Source organism: Paramisgurnus dabryanus, chromosome 20 (assembly GCF_030506205.2).
Source record: "Paramisgurnus dabryanus chromosome 20, PD_genome_1.1, whole genome shotgun sequence".
NCBI classification, from domain to species: domain Eukaryota; kingdom Metazoa; phylum Chordata; class Actinopteri; order Cypriniformes; family Cobitidae; genus Paramisgurnus; species Paramisgurnus dabryanus.
In genome coordinates, this window is record NC_133356.1 from 14,440,014 (window position 1) to 14,461,071 (window position 21,058).

General features: G+C 34.6%; 4 protein-coding genes and 1 long non-coding RNA gene across 5 annotated transcripts; 3 read left to right on the forward strand and 2 right to left on the reverse strand.

Annotated features, from left to right (window-relative positions):
- Positions 1-787: 787 nt before the first annotated feature.
- On the reverse strand, positions 788-4,567 carry eif4ebp2 (eukaryotic translation initiation factor 4E binding protein 2). Its single transcript, XM_065296589.2, has 3 exons — positions 4,257-4,567; positions 3,505-3,681; positions 788-3,243 (listed from the first exon to the last, which is right to left on the reverse strand). The coding sequence occupies exons 1-3, from the start codon at positions 4,387-4,389 to the stop codon at positions 3,212-3,214; spliced, it is 342 nt and encodes a 113-aa protein (XP_065152661.1). The 5' UTR covers positions 4,390-4,567; the 3' UTR covers positions 788-3,211.
- A 326-nt stretch (positions 4,568-4,893) lies between these two features.
- ppa1b (inorganic pyrophosphatase 1b) lies at positions 4,894-9,531 on the forward strand. The gene is made up of 11 exons (XM_065296584.2): positions 4,894-5,056; positions 5,907-5,971; positions 6,314-6,367; positions 6,754-6,873; positions 7,137-7,223; positions 7,403-7,529; positions 7,609-7,736; positions 7,895-7,980; positions 8,435-8,510; positions 9,153-9,192; positions 9,278-9,531. Exons 1-11 carry the CDS (start codon positions 4,996-4,998, stop codon positions 9,307-9,309), a joined length of 876 nt encoding a protein of 291 aa, XP_065152656.1. The 5' UTR covers positions 4,894-4,995; the 3' UTR covers positions 9,310-9,531.
- A 418-nt stretch (positions 9,532-9,949) lies between these two features.
- Positions 9,950-12,553, forward strand: sar1ab (secretion associated, Ras related GTPase 1Ab). The gene is made up of 7 exons (XM_065296588.2): positions 9,950-10,098; positions 10,851-10,924; positions 11,048-11,167; positions 11,328-11,393; positions 11,556-11,659; positions 11,804-11,935; positions 12,109-12,553. The coding sequence occupies exons 2-7, from the start codon at positions 10,867-10,869 to the stop codon at positions 12,223-12,225; spliced, it is 597 nt and encodes a 198-aa protein (XP_065152660.1). The 5' UTR covers positions 9,950-10,098; positions 10,851-10,866; the 3' UTR covers positions 12,226-12,553.
- A 1,609-nt stretch (positions 12,554-14,162) lies between these two features.
- Positions 14,163-16,192, reverse strand: LOC135787572 (uncharacterized). Its single transcript, XR_010547115.1, has 4 exons — positions 15,607-16,192; positions 15,160-15,208; positions 14,722-14,765; positions 14,163-14,299 (listed from the first exon to the last, which is right to left on the reverse strand). It is a non-coding gene; the product is annotated as an uncharacterized lncRNA (long non-coding RNA).
- A 1,005-nt stretch (positions 16,193-17,197) lies between these two features.
- On the forward strand, positions 17,198-20,931 carry tysnd1 (trypsin like peroxisomal matrix peptidase 1). Its single transcript, XM_065296590.2, has 4 exons — positions 17,198-18,642; positions 18,774-18,904; positions 19,294-19,479; positions 20,033-20,931. Exons 1-4 carry the CDS (start codon positions 17,594-17,596, stop codon positions 20,233-20,235), a joined length of 1,569 nt encoding a protein of 522 aa, XP_065152662.1. The 5' UTR covers positions 17,198-17,593; the 3' UTR covers positions 20,236-20,931.
- The last annotated feature ends 127 nt before the right edge of the window (positions 20,932-21,058 follow it).

Below are 21,058 nucleotides of genomic sequence, written 5' to 3' on the forward strand. Positions count from 1 at the left end.
ATGTTCAACTTCATACGGCGGAGCGCCGACCGATCGGGCTATGACATCAAAGTACCGCGAGAGCGCTTCGACCGCATACTGCTTTCAAATCGCTCTCGCGGTATTTGATGCCATATGCTGATAAATCTGCGCAGCGTAGTCGTCAATAGGTCTAATTTGCATTTTACAACTATTTATGTCTGTGCCTAATACTGTTCACATTGTCAGAACAGAAACTGACGGATTTAAATGCATGTTCTACAAAAACACATTCTGTGAGTAGAATTATTTTTGATGCGTATATCTGCAGTAACTTATCTTTTAAAAGAGTACAAATGCACATGATTGTGCTCGGAGGGGATAGAGTGGAAGTTGCCACCTTCAATAATAACAGTTTTTAAAAAAGAAGTATAAAAATGTTTGCAAGAATATTTTGCTTAGTGACCAGGCTTATAACTTTCACTGCATTGAAATTGTGGTCTTTTTCTTTAAACTGTTGGTGAGGTGTGGATACGAGTTTCAAAGCAACCAAGTTCTCACATGAGGCAGACCTATTTCAGTTTAATCAGTTCTAAGTTGTTCTAGCACGGGTAAAGGAAACGTAAAACTTTCATCCTGTTTGGTGCAAACCATGAAAACAGTTTGATTTTTGTGACAATCACAGTGCTTAGCCTAAAAGTGTATGTTTGTACAGGTATATAATACACATTACATACATTCTTGCTCGAGTTTGTTCTTAAAACTGATTTTGCACTTTACTACAGTGCTCCACCTAGTGACTACAGCAGAAAAGATGAACACAGAGAGCTGATGTCAAGGAACTTTTTATTCATCTTGCTGTAACAGTGTCCACTGGCATTGGCATTTTATTAAAATTAAACTAAACAGGGTTTTAGAAAAAAAGAAAATAAAGTTTGAAATTTCTGCCACATTAGATAAAACACTTTCACCCAAAATCCCCCTGTACAGAGCTAAATACATTTCTGATACCTTAGGGAAGCAAAAGTTAGCAGTGATCCTTTTCAAAATTTAAACTTTCATATTTTAGAGTAACTCAAATATATTACGAGGGTAGTAAAATGATAAGTTCCCTTTAAATCACCATTATTTAAAAGTGACTTTGACAGAAATTTGATTATGATTTACAACGGACAATGTGCATCAAGTTCTCAAGGATTTGAATTCAATTCACCAGTATTGAATATTTGATAGAAAGTTTAAATGTAACGATCAAGGAAAACCTAACACCCAACCAAACCTAAGTCAAACAACCCATTACTTGTATTACAAACATTGCACTGATTTATGTCCTAATCTTTCCATCTCCGTAAGAAAGTAAATGATATTAAACATGTTTTCAAAAATATAATTGCTTTCTAGTAAAACATAGCAAATTCAGTTAATTCTCAACTTAATATCAGGGACGAATAATAAAAAGAAATCCAATGGAAAGGAAATAATCCTCTTTTAAGGTATGCAATGGGAACTGCATTGAAACAGCTGTTCAGCTTAGTAAGGCATGGATACAGAGGCGAAGCACAAGAAATGGTTTGAGAGAAAAAAATTATTTCTCTGCCGGGATAACAAACATAGAACGAGACTAAGTTTTCTAGGCCACTTGTTTGAATAATCTCTTTGTTTAATTAACTTTCAACATTAATCAAAGCTTTTTTCAGAAGATTTGGCATCCCCAAAAATAAGGTAACTCAGTAATGTTAACTTGATTCTGACATGTGAAACAAAGAGCAGATCAAAACAACATGCATAGAAGAGCAGTAAAAAGATTCAAGTTTTCAAGATTTTTTGATCTGAATCAAAATATGAATGTCTGGTCACTACAAAACTATCCATCGTTTAAAGAAATTTTGAAATTTCACATTGTGTAGTTGTGAGATAGTAAAATGACCAAACGACACTTCAGTGCTTTTCTACCTTTGATTTGATTATCAAGGTTTGTAAGAATTGTAGTAATCGGAAAGTGACAGCAAATATCACATCTGATATTAATGTTAAATATTCACTGTTATTACTCCCATGAGTGGGGCAATAATAAGTGTACTTGTTAGGTACATAGCGCAAGTACTTCCTGAGACCAGCTCTCTTTTTGTCGTAATGTTTCATTAAGTACATGAAATCCTTATCCGGTCTAACAGCACTAGGTATTGTATACCTTTGACCAGAAGTGCTTATCAGATACAGTGACTACAGAGCTGATGGGAATCCTTCAAGTATCACCTAAAGTAGCTTGCCATGCACGCAAGCTAGGAACAAACCGTATTGTCACCGGGATGAGTCTGAGCAACAACCATTTTCTCTGATCAAATGTAACAATCTGATCATTCCAAACAGTGATCTGTTAATATTATTTTTACCTTAAATTAACCTTTACTTTAAGAAGAAAGGACTAAGGAAAACTGAACTGAAATGGTGACTTTAAGGAAAGTTCTGCATTAGTCTTAAAAAAAAAATCTGGTGATTTTGTTTGGCATCATGATTCTGTATGAATTCAAATGATTTATTAAGGTCTGTGGTATGACAGTTTTATAAAACTATTCATCTGAACTAATCAAATTCCAAAAAACCTCAAGTCTTAAAAAAAAAATCAAGAGTATACGAATGTTTAACTGATATAAAAAACTTGGAATGAATATGCAAGTCTATTTATCTTTAAACCAAAATTATGGTGCTAATCCTGCTGCTCCTTGTTAGCATTACAAAGAAAAATCAAAGTATTCCGTATTTCCATTTTTTTTTTGATAGGGAAAGAAAACCATGATTAAATTTGGGAGAACACGTTCATTTTGATTACAGTTTGGCTGACTTGTCTGCAAATTATTTTACTTGTGAACAAAGTAGACTGGAACAGTGTACTTTGAAAACAACGATGTACTATCAGCAGTGAATCTCTGATGGCCGATTCGTTTATGATTCTATTACAGTAAACTTGTAAAAAGTCCGGGCACTTACAATACAGAATTTTCCCTTGCTCTGTGACAAAGCAAGTACAGCTGGAGGTTGCCCTGAAACTTAAACAGAGAAAGCTCATAAGGTTAACTTTCAGGGCTCCTGCAGCCCAATTGGGCAAACATTAGTCAAATATCCCCATGATTATGCAGCACCCTGCAGCTAGAGAGAGCTAAAGGAGAGGGCTCACAACATTGGTTTCTACAAGCCAAGCCACTGGCACACAGGTACCAGGTAAATAATCATTCTTCAAGTTGGTTTCTCTTCTTTAGATGTCCATCTCAAACTGAGCATCTTCACCTGTGACACAAAAGAAAAATGCCATTTGATATGAAACATGCATGACTAATCAGTAAACTAATACATTTATAATGGTATCTGTGTGTGTAGTGTAGCATAGAATTATACTGCATATTATAAACACTGTATATATTACTAGTCCAAACCTTTCACCAGTCATATTATTTTACTGTACCATATGTGTGTACAAAACATGATAAATTGTATAACAGGGTGGTGCAAGTAAAAACAGGTCCAGTTAGATCCGTTTTAAAGACTAACCTTGCCCTGGTTTGGCATCATGATTGTTGATGTTGTTAGCTTCATTTCTTTTCTTTTCATTCAGGACATTTTTGCTTGTCACTCCTGGGATAACCGGCAGGTGTGCTGGTGGGGTCTGGGCAATGGGTGAGTTGCGCCGGTCTAACAGGAACTTGCGATCATAGATTATTCGGGTACCTGCATTGTCATAACAACTGTCAGGATGGCATTCGGTTATAAACCAGTTCAATACACAAACAGCAACCCATGACATTTCAACAGGACTCTCTTAGAGCAATGGAATTCACATGACTAATTTATTATGACTGGTCACAACAAACAATAAATTATCACTTGGATAAATACAAAGCATAACCATGGGATTTATTTTAATTCTGTATGAGTTAAAACCAATGCATTCCTTTGTTCTGTCTATCAGTCACTGCAGACCAATCACGTTGATCAGAGTGACGCACGGGCGGCGCTCATCATCATAGCTGTTTTTGTTTTGAACTCCATGGCCGTCTCAAAACCCCATCAAGCTGCCTTCGTAGACAACATTTTTGGCAACTTCAATTTTAAACGTCCCAACATTTTTAAACACGTTTACACGCAAAATAAATCATTACGAAACTATGATGCCCCAAAATCCTGTCTATGTAGGTTTTGGGACACACTTTTGGCTTCCTGGCCAACCTAGGCCACTCTCCAACAACACGACTCTCTCCATGCATATTACAACCATATATCAGACGGGACATGGAGTGCATTACCTCCCGGGGTGGTAGAGAATAAAGTGCCCCCTGGAGTGGTGCAATAGTCGTGAGGTAGCTGCGTTGAGTCGTTGATCAGCACCGTCCTGGTCGGGATGGCCCTGCTTTCACTAAGCTGACGACTGGACGACATTGCGCTCGCTTCGGTTGCTAATCAGACTCGAGCGATAAGTTATCCCTATGGAAGGTAAAACCTTGGGCCCTTTTCCCTCTTTTATTATCGCTTTCCAAGGCTTTCTTGACGTGCAGCTCGTCCTCCCAGCCGTCAGCACCAACCCCTCCCTCCGCCAGGCAGGAAGCGAAGAGAGCTGGGCGGATATGACGTCAGCGGAGAATGCGTCACATAAACTCACACCCACATTCGCGTCACTGTTGTAGTTATAATATTTTGAGTGGTTGTTTACAGAATATATAAAATGCAGTTTTAATAATGTGATTTACAGTATTGATCACTTTATTGCTTCCTGCAGTACATCATTTTACGGTCAAATTATATCTAACTGTTTAAATGCGTACTGTATTTTTTTCATACTGATGATGTAAGATGACAGACAGACAGACCGATTGACAGACAGACGTTAATTATTTTAAAGTAATCTTGGATTACAAATCTCGCACTGAAAGCCCTATTTACGCAACGGAGTCTCTGCGCATGCGTGATTTCCTATAGCAAGCAAAGTCGCTGGGTTTGCCGCTGTGACACGGTCTACCGGAATCAATACACCATTGAAAGCAAAGTATGAGTTTCACCACTGAGGAACGAGGAAACCCTAACACTTTGAGCTATAGGATATATTTCAGTAAGTGTAAATTGCAATCTTTAGTTTTTGATAATGAGACGTTTGTAAAGTGAGGGTGGTTTATTGAATGGGGATGAAAGGGGTTGAGCTGCAAGTCCCACGTGTCGCTTTTCGTTGCGTCATTCATTAGCTAAAACCTAACCAAAGGAACTGTAAATTCAATGGGTTTATGAAGTTATATGTGGCTATGGGTTAGCTAGCCAGAATATTTAGATTTATGGATAATGATTAGTGAATTCTATCTAACGATCTTTTAACGTTTAAGGATAACCTCGGCACGAACTGGATTGCCTAGCTGGATTTATTTTATATCTATGTAGTGCAGTATTAAACAAGCTTTATTATTTTGTAATATTGTCTTTTGAATCTACATTTAATAGTAAAACAAACTCTAGAAATACTTATTAGGTGATTATTCTAAAAATAGGGCGTGTTTTATAGTTGCCACCTGTAATCTCACCCTTAGCACAATTACATAACACGTCTTCTTTTGATAGTAGTTAATTTGCAGATTAAGTACACAATAAAGGGAAATTAGAGTGCGATTTCTGATATCTTTTCATTAACACAAGGATTTTGTGCAGTTTTAAAGGTAAGACTTTAAGTATTTAAAAACAACAACATAAAAATATAGCATATTTTGTGGAAATTATTTATAGGATAAATCACGTGGTGGTAGATGGATTTTTACATTAAATGTGCTATGCAGCAGCATACACTTCATAAGTTGTTTGAATTGGCAAGTCAGGTGATAAGTGTGATTTTATGTCAAGTGTAACCGAATCATACAGCTGTACTTATGCATAGATGTTAATACATAATTTTAAAAAAGTGTTTTTTATATAAACAGAGAACTCTGATGGAAAGTACATTTCACCATTCCATGACATACCTATGTATGCAGATGAAGCTCAGGTAAAGTATTTCTCAAAATTTTCAAGATCATCATTCGTGATAACAAGTCTTGACTGTCTATAGATGTCTTTTCCCTTGTGGGAATCACTTGGCACCAAATGATAATTTCACAATCCAGCATGGGTCTATCAGTTTTTTTATCAGGCTAACCTAATGGGTAAAAGGACTAAGTGTCATCATTCAATACTTTGTACTAGTCTGTTATCTTAACTTTGTTACTTGCTCATTCATTATAATATTTTCTGTATATGAATGTATTTGTTTAGTAAAATTATAAGTTTATGGTTTAGAAATATATATTTTTTGTATTTTATTATAATTATTTATTTTTGTGCTCTGCAGAATATTTTCCACATGGTTGTTGAAGTCCCAAGATGGACAAATGCAAAAATGGAGGTACAAACAGAATTCAGTATATTATACTTGTTGAATCTTTCCACCAGAATCACATCTGACAACATCAGAAAAGGACATAAAATAAACATTGTGTACATATGTTTAATACGGCAAACTTCCAGAGCTAACTTTATCACATTTACAGAACCACTTTACGTTGTCCATTTATAACACATTGATGTTGTATGGCCTTATATTTACATATAGATACGTATATAACTTAACATGGCTGGATATACAGTAGGATAAGTACAATGTAATGTTAAAAATACAAGAATTTTATGTCTGGAGTGTACTTTTGCAGTATAACAAAATAACAAATCATCCAATTATTGTCTGCGTTATATTCTGCCATTGTGTAATTCAACATTATGCTTCACTTTCAGATCGCTACAAAAGACCCTCTGAACCCAATTAAGCAAGATGTGAAGAAGGGCAATTTGCGCTATGTAGCCAATGTTTTCCCACATAAAGGCTATATCTGGAATTATGGAGCAATCCCACAAGTAAGCTAAATAAACATGCACTGAATATAAACATTACAAATTTCAAATCAAGGGTGTGTTAATTGGTACAATACATTCAAAAAGCACTAAAACACACAGTCAATCTTCAGATTTAATTTTATGCTAAAGAATAAATGAATACAGTTATTGTTACATAATTACTTTCAAGTTTTTCATGTAAATTCAAGGTTTATTACTGCTGCTATTCCAAAGAGTAATATAGTTTTTCTATTGGCCTTGTGTGTTTGTCTCTTTCTTGACAGACATGGGAAGACCCTGGGCACACAGACAAAGACACCGGGTGTTGTGGCGACAATGACCCTATTGATGTCTGTGAAATTGGTAGCAAGGTATTTTTTTCAAAAGTTATTTTCTTTGGCTATTAGTGCATGTTTTTACAGCATCCTGTAAAAAACAGGAATGTTGTTATATGAACAGTTATGCTTTGAATATATATATATAATTATTCAAAGCATAACTGTATACGTGTATATATATATACAAACTCCATGTCCCTTAATGTTTTTAGATACTATCTCGTGGAGATATTGTCCGAGTGAAAGTCCTGGGTGTTTTGGCAATGATTGATGAAGGTGAAACTGATTGGAAAGTCATTGGAATCAGTGTTGATGACCCTGAGGCAAAAGACTTTAACAGTAAGTATTAACTTGGTGAGTTACTTGGTTCTTTTCAGTAGATTTAGGAGAGTGATTGTTCCTCTGTTATGAAATTTAGACATCAGTGATGTGAGGAGACTCAAGCCAGGTTACCTTGAGGCCACAGTTGATTGGTTTAGGAGGTACAAAGTACCTGATGGGAAACCTGAAAACAAGTTTGCATTCAATGAAGAGTTTAAAGACAAGGTATGTTGTTTAGTAAACTTTCCTCATAATATTAAAATTTTTTGGATACATTTTTAATACTCCACTAGAAATAAATAGACTCATGAAATACAGTTTGTCCCCGATTTGTCTTGTAAAATCTACTTTACGTCACTGATAATATGCTACTCTTATTACAGGACTTTGCCATTGAGACAATTAAAGCCACCCATGGCTTTTGGAAAGCACTTATTTCACAACAAACCAATGCTGGAGAACTAAACTGGTAAGTGAATAGCATGTGATATACATCTATATGTAATATATACCACAAATAACACCTGTATGTAATTTATACCACAAAAGTTAAATTTGTTTGCTCGTCTTGCATTGGTGTTTGACTTTCATTCATGATCATTACAGATTTAAAGGTGTAGATTTGGTAATATCTAGTTTAGAGTAAATATTTGCCAAAATATTACATTATGGGGAAAAGTCTTAAATCCAGGCAACATTCAGTTTATCATAATATCCCAAATTTTGATCTTTGGTTTAAATAGCTGTGCTCCCTATGTGTTTGTGATTATAAATGGAGTTTCTGCCAGACTTGTGTCAGTGTGTAGGTGTACCTAATAAAGTGGTCACTGGGTGTAAACCGAAGGCTATTAGCTTTTTATTCATTTTTTTTTTTCTGTTTTAATTTCTCTTTAATCTCAAGTAATTTTTTTTGTACTATGCAGCAAGAACACGTGTTTCTCAGGGAGCGACAGTCCTTTCTGCTGTTCAGCAGATGAAGCCAAAGCAGTTGTTGATGCAGTAAGAACTTCCTTTTTGTTTTATTACCAAGATTTTATTGGGATACCTTACAAATATCATAATATACAGATGTTTTTAGTGGTGCCTTGTGTCATAAGGAGGCAGTTTCCTGGACAGGGTTTAGATTATTCCAGGACTAGGGCTAAATTATATTACAATTAAATTTTGTCATTTTCATCCAAAGCAACTTATAAAAAGGTAAACAATAGAAGCATTTAGAACAACACAAGAACAGGAATACATACGTGCAATAAAACTAGTCTCACAAAGCCTATCTAAGTTGTGTATTTTTTTTTTTTTTAGAACTGAAGAGAATAGAAAAGGATATTGAATGAAATATATTAGGATAATTAAGTAGGTTTACAAACAAACCTTTACAATACTTGTGTGCATCTTGAGACAAAAAAGTCACTGATTAATGTTAAGGTAATAATGTCAGTGCAACATGTTTTTTTTTAATCAGGGAAGCTTAAACATGCATTTTAGTCCGGGACTAGGATAAGCCCTGTCTGTGAAATCGCCTTCACTAATGTGATGATAATACACATTTTGACATCCTCAAAGATTCATGCTTGTGTTTGGTTTTACTCTGCTAGATATGATCTGTGATCTTATGATAGTATCTGTTCTTTACATTTCCAGTCATGCCCGTGTGGAGATGCCAGTCCAATTCCATGCTCGGGTTTGTTTTTTGTCTTGAATAAATACTAAAATAATGAAGTTTTTCCCATTTGTTTTACATTATTTACATTATGTATTTTTTTCAGTTGACAAATGGTTCTACAAGGTGAAGAATTGAAGATAACACTGTGGATGGACCAGTCTGATCACATGTTTAGAATATGTATGTCAGTATCTGAATAGGACCGTGTATGTTTTAGAAAAGCATAGTTACACCTTGTATGGGGATTAAATCTCACAATAACAATGCTAATCAATGTCCAGTTAAGTTAAGTTAATTTTTCTATGTCTAGACATTCTGTTTAACCAATACTAAAGTAAACTCCGGTACTGTAAAATTCTGAATGTTTGCTTTAATAAAGTTATTCTCAATGCCATTGCTGTTATAAAATACTTCTTTGTTTATGTATAGCTTCTGTAGTGTGGAGAATAGAATAATACCGATGTATATTCATTGTTTAAAAACAACGAACAGGTCTCTCATAGCAATATAAACAAGCAAAGTAAATAGGCGAAAGTATAAATACACAACCAAAGATAAACAGTGTGGTAATGAGTGCAAAAATTAAGCATAGATGGAGTAGAAACTATCCATTAAAATTAGAATTTGACTTGCTTTGCCTTTGTATATAATTTGTATAAATTGTAAATGCATCATGACTCCTAGTTTCCATGCACCAAAGCACGCCAACAGTGCACCGCCTTGTCTATTTTTCTACATTTGAACAATAATGTCAGATCGAGTCAGTTGTGAGTTGCAGTTAACATAAGATCCCATGCAACGCAACTGATCTGAGACAACTCTACAGCGACGCAGACGCAGTTCCGGTTAAACGTCATGTTGGATTGGCATTCAGCAACACGGTGAGCGGACTGACTGCTTTACTACAGAAGCAGACCCTTTGAGGTATTGCCATAATATGTTTTTCTCTCGTGTGTTGTTTGGTTTGTTTCCTGTAATGCTTTGTTGTTGAATGACGTAATTTTTTTATCTTGATAAAATAGGCTTAACGTTACTGTGTAGAACTCTAATCGGAACTATTTATAACACATCAAAATAAACCCTCAACTCTTCACTGTTTAATAAATGTGTTGATCTTTCTTCGTATTCACCTGTTTGTTTTCACAGCGGTGTGTAATCCTTAAGTTTGTTCGACATTTATCCTACGTGTTTGTTGTTTGCTATGTATTCAAAGTGCGCCTCAGTGCCTGACACTTTCTGGAAAGTGCGCGCTCTAAACATTTGGATGCAAAAACGTATACTCTGGTGGTTACATTTAGGATATATTAACGACACTGTGTTACATATACTGCATAAATTACATTGCAAAATATATACATATCATTAATGTATAGAAACGCCCGAGCATAACGCTTATGAGAGTTGCTGTCATTTGAGTGACAGCTAAGTCTGTGCGCTGTATCCTTGGCGTCAAGTGACAAACTCTCGCAACTAGAAATAGTTGACTTTCTTTCCTCAAGTGAATGTTTACTGTTACCCAATGCTATACAGGAGACATGTAATACGTATTAAAGAATTGTCCGAGTAATTTGTAATGGTTACTGTTTTTCACCTGTTTCAGCATGTTTTGTATAGTTAGAAGAGCCCATGTAAAATTCGTGTACAATACTGTTACAATTCTCTCATTTTCATTGAAGGGAGCAATCTACAAATATGTCGTTCATAATTGATTGGCTGTACAGAGGATTCAGCAATGTATTACAATTATTAGGTAAAGTATCAGCCAGAAGTTTATGTGCTGATGATTTTTAGCATACATTTTGCCTTCCAACGTTGGCATGGCAGTTGACAGGCAGTTAATTTGACTAAAATTCATTTTTCTTTCATACTCTAGGATTATATAAAAAGTCCGGGAAACTCGTTTTTCTTGGATTAGACAATGCTGGAAAAACAACGTTATTGCACATGCTTAAAGATGATCGACTTGGTCAACATGTTCCAACACTTCACCCTAGTAAGTAATTATTTTATTCAGTGCTACATATTTAATTTTTTTAATGTGGATAAATATTGTAAGAATAAACAGATTCATCTTACAAAGTGACCTTTATGCTATAGACTGGAGCAACTAATGTATCATTTGTATTGTGACCTGTTTTTGTTTTGTCATTTAGCATCTGAAGAGCTGAGTATTGCTGGCATGACTTTCACAACATTTGACCTGGGTGGTCATGCTCAAGGTAAATGTTGAGATATTATTTTAATATCTTTTAAAAATACAGAGCTTAACAATATGTAATGATATATCCTTCATTAAAATTAGATTTTGCAAAGCAGTCATTTAAAAATTGCAACCTTTAAAGCAATGTTACATATTGGTCTTAATTGCTCTTTATTTTCAGCAAGACGAGTTTGGAAGAATTATCTACCAGCAATAAATGGAATAGTCTATCTTGTTGATGTTGCTGATCATGAGCGCCTACTTGAAGCCAAAGTTGAGCTGGATGTAAGTTTACTTTTAATTTTTTCTATATGATGCCTTTGTGTTGAATTTTTTTACACACCCAGTGACTCATAACACTGACATGCTGTAATATTTTTCAATAATAAGGGCACCATGGTATTGTCTAACATAATTTCAAAACCATAGGCTCTCCTAACTGATGAAACCATCTCCAACGTGCCAGTCCTTATTTTGGGGAATAAAATTGATCGTCCAGAAGCAATTAGTGAGGATGCCCTTAGAGAAATGTTTGGTCTTTATGGACAAACTACTGGAAAGGTAGGTTAACAGGGAAATATGTTGATCTTTCTGCAAATAAATGAATAAATTCTAAACCTAAATTACAGAGGCTTAGGGTAACTTTATGTAGCAGTAGTTATTTGGGAATTTTATATGTTTATTTCAGATATGTACTTTAAAAAATAAGTATTTGTTTGTATTTGTCTATACAGGGAAATGTATCACTAAAGGAGCTCAACCTAAGGCCAATGGAAGTCTTTATGTGCAGTGTGTTGAAGAGGCAAGGATATGGTGAAGGTTTTCGATGGCTTTCTCAGTATATTGATTAGTATATTTAATGTTACTAAACAATTTGTTCACCCTAAATCCATGATCCCTTGATTTTCTATCTTGTAATAAACTGTAGTAACCAGGGGTGTTGTATATTTTGTTGTCTGAGCCTTAAAAAAAACAGGGTGGTTATGGGATAGATACACGTTAAATTAATGTGTCTAAACAAGAGGTGAGCGGGGCACAAATTAACGTGGGGTTAACTGTAACACAGCTACTTTACATAGTTTCACAGGGCTGAGTAATGTGCTTTTGGTCATTTTCTCTTACCATCAGAAAACAATCTCCTGTGAATCTGTGAAATTTTTTTATGTGTTTTTGTAAAAATTCTTGACAAAGAGTTTTTTGTAGGCAATTTCTTCATGATGTGTTTTTTCCTGTACGATATCACCAAATCCAACTTTATATTATTTCAATCACTGTCTGGTTACCTAAAACAAAGCATCATTCTAAAACATGTCATCAACTCGTAGTAGTAACTGATAGCTGGGATTGAAAACGTTTTTTTTTTTTGCAGCGGGGTTAAGCCTCAATAATTCAATGATAATGAAATGAAAACAATGTAAATACCATTAGTCAAAATAATATATGTAAATACATTATCAGGGATGATGGATTGATAATACAAGGATGGTTAGATGAAGGATCTTGGATGGATGTGTGGATGGATATCTGTTATAGACAGATATATAAGCAACATCCACCTCTGGTATTTGGAAAGAATATTGGTAGTATGAAATTATTTGTGTTTAAATAGAAATGTCTAGCAAATGTTACAAGAAACCATCTGTCTGTTACAATTAACCCCACTTTTGGTGTAATTGTACGAAAGCGGTAGGTTCTAGAAATATTTATCGCATATTTATTGAATGATAGTGCCTCGCTCTCCCCTAACTTATAAACCAGTTAATTGTGCTCTCTCTAAAAGCAGGGTTAGCAGAAGTATATGCTATAGTAGTTGACAGAGCACCTGTCTCAGACCAAGGTAACATACAGCAACATACCCTGCCAAATGTAAACATTCATTTGTTATTTTGAAGCAAGGTAAAAATAAGGTAGACAATACTTGGTCACATTAAAAAATGTGCTGGGATATATTTTGATGATGCAAAACCATAATACAAAATCAGTGTTTTGTCTGCTACCTCTGTGCCTTAATGCTGGTGGTCTTCAATAACACTTTTTATCTTCATTTTCCTAATTCTGTATTTTTCACCTATTCAAAGAAAACTTGAAGTGATGCAGTGTGTATTCCCTGGTGAAAAAATAGTATGCTAAATATATTTAATTTTGATATACTTAAGTATACTTGCAGTCACACTAATGACCAGTATACTTAAAGTGTGCTATTGATTAGTTTATTTAAAGAGTGCTATTTTGGAACAACTAATTTTGTACTTAATATATTTTAGTTGTATATTAATTGTAACAAAGTACAACTTTAAGTGTATTTAGTGTACTTTTGTGTGCTAAAGTGGAACAACTTTAAGTGTATTTAGTACAATTTAAGTACATGACTGTTTTTGTGCTAAATTCATGCTTGATAAGTGGATTTAGAGTGTGTTTTATTTATGTTAGGAGTACATTACAAATGTATTATGAGTGTCTTGCAATCATACAATCAGTATACCTTAAATAGACTGTTTGCGTACATTCTATATATTTTTGGCCAATCCAAAATTCTAAAAATTGCCCTGGTGAAAAATGAATATGCCAAGTACATTACATTTTGTATACTTTTACATACCTGCAGCTAGATTAGTAATGAGTATACTTCAAGTGTGTTAATAATTAGTTAACTTAAAGAGTGCTGTTTTGGGAATAGATTACTTTAGCTGGTAACATAACCAAAATAATTTTTTCCAAATAAATAAAAGCTGATTAAAACAGTCAAAAACAATTCATTTTAAATATATTTAAAGTATAGTTTTATTCACAGCATTCAAAGTGTACAATATTTGCCTAAAAATTGAACAATTACTCATTGAAGAATGTCAAGATGATTGAGTTTACAACGCCTTTCTCTCCCAAATCAACTTTAGTCTGGCAGGTTTTGGTTAAGCCTAAGGAAATCTGAAAAAGAGAGACAATAAGCTCAATTAAAAAGTGTTTAATATTAAAACATTACATTTATTTAAGACTTACTGTATTAAATCTATAGTTTACTGGCAGAGATTGTATAGCAGATATATTTTTACCTAAACTAGAGCTTGACTTAAATGTCATCATATATATTAAGGGGCGGTTTCCCAGACAGGAATTAGACTAGTCCTAGACTAAAATAAATGTAAGAGCTGTCCAAACTGAAAACAACTTGCTCTGACATATCTTAAAATACATCAGTGCCCATTGTTTTACATCGTTATGCACATAAGTAATGTTTTTAGTAAGGCATGTTTGTTAAAACTATCCTAATTAAACTAAGGTCTAGTCCTGGATAAAGCTAATCCCTGTCCGGGAAACCACCCCTAAGAGTTTTCATTATAATGACTTGCCTATATGGGCTGCAAAATCCTCCTTACATAAAATACTTCAGCTCCTAAAGAAAGATGTTATTGTATTAAATTTAAATGTAAAAATTGTCAGAAAGAAAATGCAACAAGCAGACAATTGGGTGTTTCCTGGAAAGGGATTATCTTAAAACAGGACTAGGCCTTAATTTAATTAAGAAATATAACCAGTTTCAAAAAACATGCCTTAATAAAAACATTACCTGTGTGCATTTTGAGGCAAAACAAAGGACACTGGTGTATTTTAAGATATGTCAGTGCAAGTTGTTTTGAGTTTGGACAGCTCTTACATTTATTTTAGTCTAGGACTAGTCTAATCCCTGTCCGGGAAACCGCCTCAATATGTATAACGTTATCTAAACTGAAGCTTGATTTACTACTACGAATGAATTATTATATCTTAAAGAGTTTAAAATGACTTACCATTAGCTGCAAAGTCCTCCCTACAAATGTCTTTGAAAAACTTAAGCTTCTGAGGAAAGAATGCAGCATCATTAATACTAAATACAGTTAGGTAAAAGCCTTACAACCTCTAAACAGTCAATAAATGGTTAACTTTCATGCTACATTTAAAAAACAGATTTGACTGACGCTACCTTTTTTCATTAACATATACATACACACCAATACATATATTTAACAAAACAATCGGGTGTACTAATTCGATATAACAGGCTGACAGTTCTATCTTTCAAACCTTTAACATTAGCTATAAGCTAAGCTAAGCTACACAGCAGCTTATCACTAATAGCGAGTTAGACACCGCGTTATTGACAACATTTCGCATTCGAAATATGATAGTCTACTGATAAACTTCAGAATGGTCAAACGATAATCAAATATAATTAATTTTAAGATATTTTCACGTACCTTGGGACTGAATCCGTCCGCCTTGAACGACTGGTAAAAATCAAAATACGTGCGTCGTGACGTCATCACACACACGTCAGATGCATTATTCAAATCTCAGAATTCACTTTTCTCTGAAATGCATTTACGAAAACTGTTTAAGTTTTGTACAGCTAAAAGCGGTATGCAATTGACTGAAAAACTACAAAAAAACAAACACTCATATTCCCCTTACGAAAATGAATGTTTGTTTTTTTTGTGGTAGAAGTTTAGTAACCATGTTTTTTTGGTGTATTGATTATTATTAGCAAAACCACGGTTATTTTGTGGTAAAACACAGTTAATTGGTTTATCCAATGCTTGACTATAGTGAAGTTAAAGTGTACCTTATGTTAATAGTATATTACAAATGTATACATCTACAATATAAAATGTAACTGAACATACTGCTCTCTCGTAATTTTAAGCCCACGTTATTTCTCCATAAAATAATATACATTTGTACACCCCATATACTTTCAAAATGTACTTAAAATATACTGTTTCTAAAGAATACTAAATAATGTATTTTAGAAATATACTGTCAGTGCATTATTATAATGATAACTTTAAGGATACCGATAAAGTATACCTAAAATACATTTTAAAATAAGTTTAAATTTAGTATACTTTAAAAATTGCACAAAACTTTAACTTTAAGTATATTTTTCTAAAGTATACTTTTAGAAAATATACTAAAGTATAATTATTTTGAAGTATGTTAAAAGTTTAATTGTAAAAAATACGCGCAAATATGTTGTAAGCATACTTTAAATATGTTTAAAGAAAGTACATTCCTTTGTAAGTATATTTGTAATGTACTATTGCAAAGTTAAATATACTTGAAATACAATAAAGTATATTTGTTTTTCACCAGGGTTGCCAATGCAATAATTTAAAATGAAATATTTATCCAATATTTAAACATCCAAATGTTTGCAGTTTATATGTAGCGTTTTGATACTTTTAAAACAGTGTTGACGTAACAGTTGCACTATGTGTTTACATTGACCTGTTTCACTACAGCACCGGCCTACCCGATTCATCTGTGCGAGTACTTTTTGACTGTCAAAAAGTTGCGAAAATTGTGATTTATGCAGCTGTGGCATGAGAGTACAGTTGCTTTCCTTCACATGAAATATGCCTGTGCAATATAAAAATGTGTTATATTACTGGAGCACTTGCCTGGAAATAGATTTAAGTAAATAAATTTAGTTTTCAATGTTGGTTATCTTGTGAAATGACAAACTATGTACATGCCACTTGTAAGTAGGCATTACAAATAAATATTTTAATCGCCCTTAAATCCTTGTGTACATTGCATTTTGTATTTTTTATTAGGTCTACACTATTTTTTTGTTTATTAAGTAGAATAGTTAGCACGGCGCAGACCGACCAACATATGATATCAAAGTACCGTGAGAGCTATTCAAGAGACGTAAATCGTTCTCGCGATACTTCGATGACACGTGCCGCTCGTCTGTGCAGGGCTGCATGAAGTATGACATGCAGTAACATATGTGACTAAATGTGACCTCTTGTCCATGTGGAGTTGTGCAAATTGCGTTTGATGTCGATATTAAATAAATTAAAAGAGGAATGAAGTCGGACACGCCTACTAGATCGACGCGCAAAATCACATGATCACGTCTACGCCAATCGTATCATACCCGGAAATGCTGTAGTTTTAGAACTAGTGTGGGTTCGAAAATGTATTAATTTAATCCTAACTAGAAGCATTGGCCAAATCACCGGATTCGTTTTTACTGAAGGACGGTTGTAGCCAGCTTCTTATGAATGCTTTAACTGGTAGTCCAGAGCGTGACACTTTTTTGGTACAGTAGGGTAACATATTACTCGTGATGCCATTCAAAACGCGAAAGCTAGGGTCTCCTAAAAGCTAAAACAATATGCTATAGCTAGCAATATTGTATTTACTTGCAAGTTGTTTTATAGTTTATGATTGGCAATGAAGACTATTGAGGAATCGTGTTGTGTTGTCACCGTATCTGAGGCCCCCCTCGACCTCAGTTCTTTGTCCCAGAATAAAGCAATGAGTTGCAGTGGAGTATATCTAAACTACCAGTCTGGGATTGTAATCTGTACTGGCATTGTGTTTTCTAATTTTGTAAGTGAGAAGCAAAAAGTTAAGAAAGACTTACAGACATTGCATTCTGACAGTTTCAGTAAAGATATGAAAGTGTATGTAGATCACACAGAGCTCACTGATGTATCTTATAAACTAATGGACAGACCCAATGTGATCCGTCAAGAGGCTGAATTGTTAATGATGGTTAACTGTGTAGAGTTTCAAGATGCATTTCACAAAATCTTTAAGGGGGCAGATAACTGGGGCTTTTATGGTGGCATTGAGGATTCAGGGGTTCTGGAAGACTCCACGTTCCTAAGCTGGTTCGCCTTTCTTAAAGTGCCTTCTTCATCCACCTATAGCGAATCACTGCCTTGGCTGAAGAGTGACACTCTTAAAAAGGGATTTAGTGTCCTTGCCTGTGGGTCTCCTTTTGGTGGTCTATGTCCAGATCTCTTTATGAACACAGTCAGTAAAGGCATTGTGAGTAATCTCGCTGGAGATGAGAATGCACTGATCCTGACTGATGCCCGCTGTTTGCCTGGCACTGAAGGAGGAGGACTGTTTGTTAGTGAAGAAGATAGAGCTTATCTCGTGGGCTTGATCATTTCACCTCTATGCTGGAAATCAGAAGAATGGATTGGGTTAACACTAGTGTGCTCCGTTGACTTAATTCTGAAAAACGCCCTAAAGGCTGTAGGCTCTCAGGAAACACTGACAGAAATGTCATTACATTTTATCCGTAAATCTCTTCAAGCACCATTAACAAACAGACGGTCAGAGTCTGAACGTTATCCTGGAGTGGTACTGATCGACGCAGATCGGCTGTGGGGTTCTGGTGTACTGCTAAACCAGCATTTGGTTCTGACCTGCAGGCATCTGGTGAATGAAAAATCTCTGGTTACAGTTAAAGCAGATTTAGGAGGAAGGTATGGTTGTGTATACTTTGAATTTATGCAAATTTGTCTTGAGACATTTTTGTTGTGAAGGGCATTTTGTAAAGTTTTGTAAACTGTTGAGATATTTTTTTAATCTGCAGTAAAATAAATACACTTTTCAGATTTCATGTGATGAGTGGTAAGGTGCTGTACTCCTCAGCACCATCATCTCCTTATGATATTGCTGTGGTGGAGCTTCAGGAGCCCCTCATGAACATAGTTACTCCACGGTTTGCTAGACACTTTTACCCAGGTAATGTGTTACAGTTATTTTACAACAATTTAATGTTTATCCATGTTTGTTGTATTTTGAGAGTGAAGGAAATCATCTTGGGCTTCAATTTGTTAATCAGAATTCCAGCACGTCCTCCTTCTGCTATGACTTAAACCGATGCCATTCTAATTCATTGCAAATGATTTACATTAATTATTGTTACATTGCATTCATTGTTTTTACACCATATGTACCAGATAAATATAATATTTTTTATTCAGTAATACACATCGTGCAAATATTATTAGCAGGAAAATTTTAGAAGAAAATTGTTGGCTCAACCTAATAAAGTAAGCTATATAATAATTCAAAATATGAAATAAAATATTTTTTTCTCTCATTTTTAAAATAATTTGTTTTTTGTTTAGGTGAAGATGTGGTTGTCGTTGGTTTTGGGGCTTTAGGAGGTAGCTCTGGCCCATCTTTCACCTCAGGGATCTTATCCAGAGTTATCACCCATCAGTCACAGCCTGTAATGTTGCAAACTACATGTGCAGTACATTCTGGAGCCAGTGGTGGCGCTGTGGTTCGTTCTGGGACTGGGGAATTGTTGGGTAAAATCATTTCTATATTTAACATCACATAGTTACTAGTTAGCATAGCAATGGAAGAGTTGCATAAGAAATGATTATGTACTGCATCAGGTCATCAACACCAGATGTTCTATACTAATCAAGTATTTGTGTTAATAAAATAAAAAAGCTGAAGATTAAAATCTAGGCATTGTGAAATCTTACCTGTAATATATATATTTTTAACTGTGCTGTAGTTATTTATAAATCGATTATGTTTTTAATATATACTTAAAGGAGAAGTGTGTTATTTCTCTATCGCTGAAGGCACTAAGCCAGCATTGGCTTGACCAGTGGTGTGAGTGTGGGGCGGTGCTGGTTTTGCAATTCTGTAATTCGGTTTGATGACATTAGTGGTCTAAAAATCACACACTTGGCCTTAACTGACAAACACACAAATTATTCTATTACACAATATCTTCGGTAACCAGAAGGGGGCACCATATGACCAACTATGCATGTTTTTTTAACGGGTGAGTATTGAAGCATAATTCATGTTAAATGTTTTCTTTTATCTTATATCCTATTACTGCAGGTATCGTGTCTAGCAATACAAGAGACTACTCAGCGAAAGTGACATATCCACATTTAAACTTCAGTGTCCCAGTGACAGTTCTGGAACCGCTGCTGGGACTCTTTGCACAAACTGGAAACGCGGCGGTGTTTAAGGCCTTAGACAGTGCAGAGAAGGACGTCAGAAAAACATGGAGACTACAAAGCCTTCAAAGCAAGCTTTGATTGTCCTCATCAATCAAATGTAATTGTAGAAGACCTTTAAAAATGGATGATATCATTAGGAAAATGAATCACTTTCTTTTATAAAAAGATAAGAAGTCTGAGAAATGTTATTCAATCTTAGAGTAATCCGTTACCTAATAGTGTATTAACAAAATGTAGGTGTTCCTGAGTGTGATGCGTGGATGGACATTGGGCTCACAACAGCTCAACTAAGCACGTCGGATAAAAACAGGCTTGATTAAAGCATTTTAACATATTAATTATTTTAATTTCTGCACTTCTTTACAATGTACATCAAGCAAATTAACATAATGACTGTTCAAGATAAAATATTTTATGATGATGCTGTAGAAAGCACCTTTAAATTATGCCATGGTTATACCATGTTTCATTACCTAATACAGTGTATTGTAATTAGTTATGCCCCCAGTAATGTATTTTTCATTTCAATTCTTAATTATTCCAACCAAATAAAACCCCAAAAAATTTTAACCCAAAAGTATGTTAACCAATATCCAACCATCCCACTGGATACAAAGGAAGGTGCCACACTGGATCCCAAACATATGGGTGCCAACACAGTAGACCTCAACAGTTTCTTCATATAATTTTTTGATTTTAATCAATTGTAGGACAAATATTTCAAAGATGTGTGTTAACTTAATTTCTTCAATAAAGATTTGAATTACTTTTAAACTTTTTTTTTGCCATTGAAATACTTGAGTCCATTGTGTCCGTGTCTTTAGAACCAATCAGCTTTTGTTTGATATCTTATGTATATTATACAGCCAAAATGTTGCTTAAAATGTGTTGAAAACTTTGT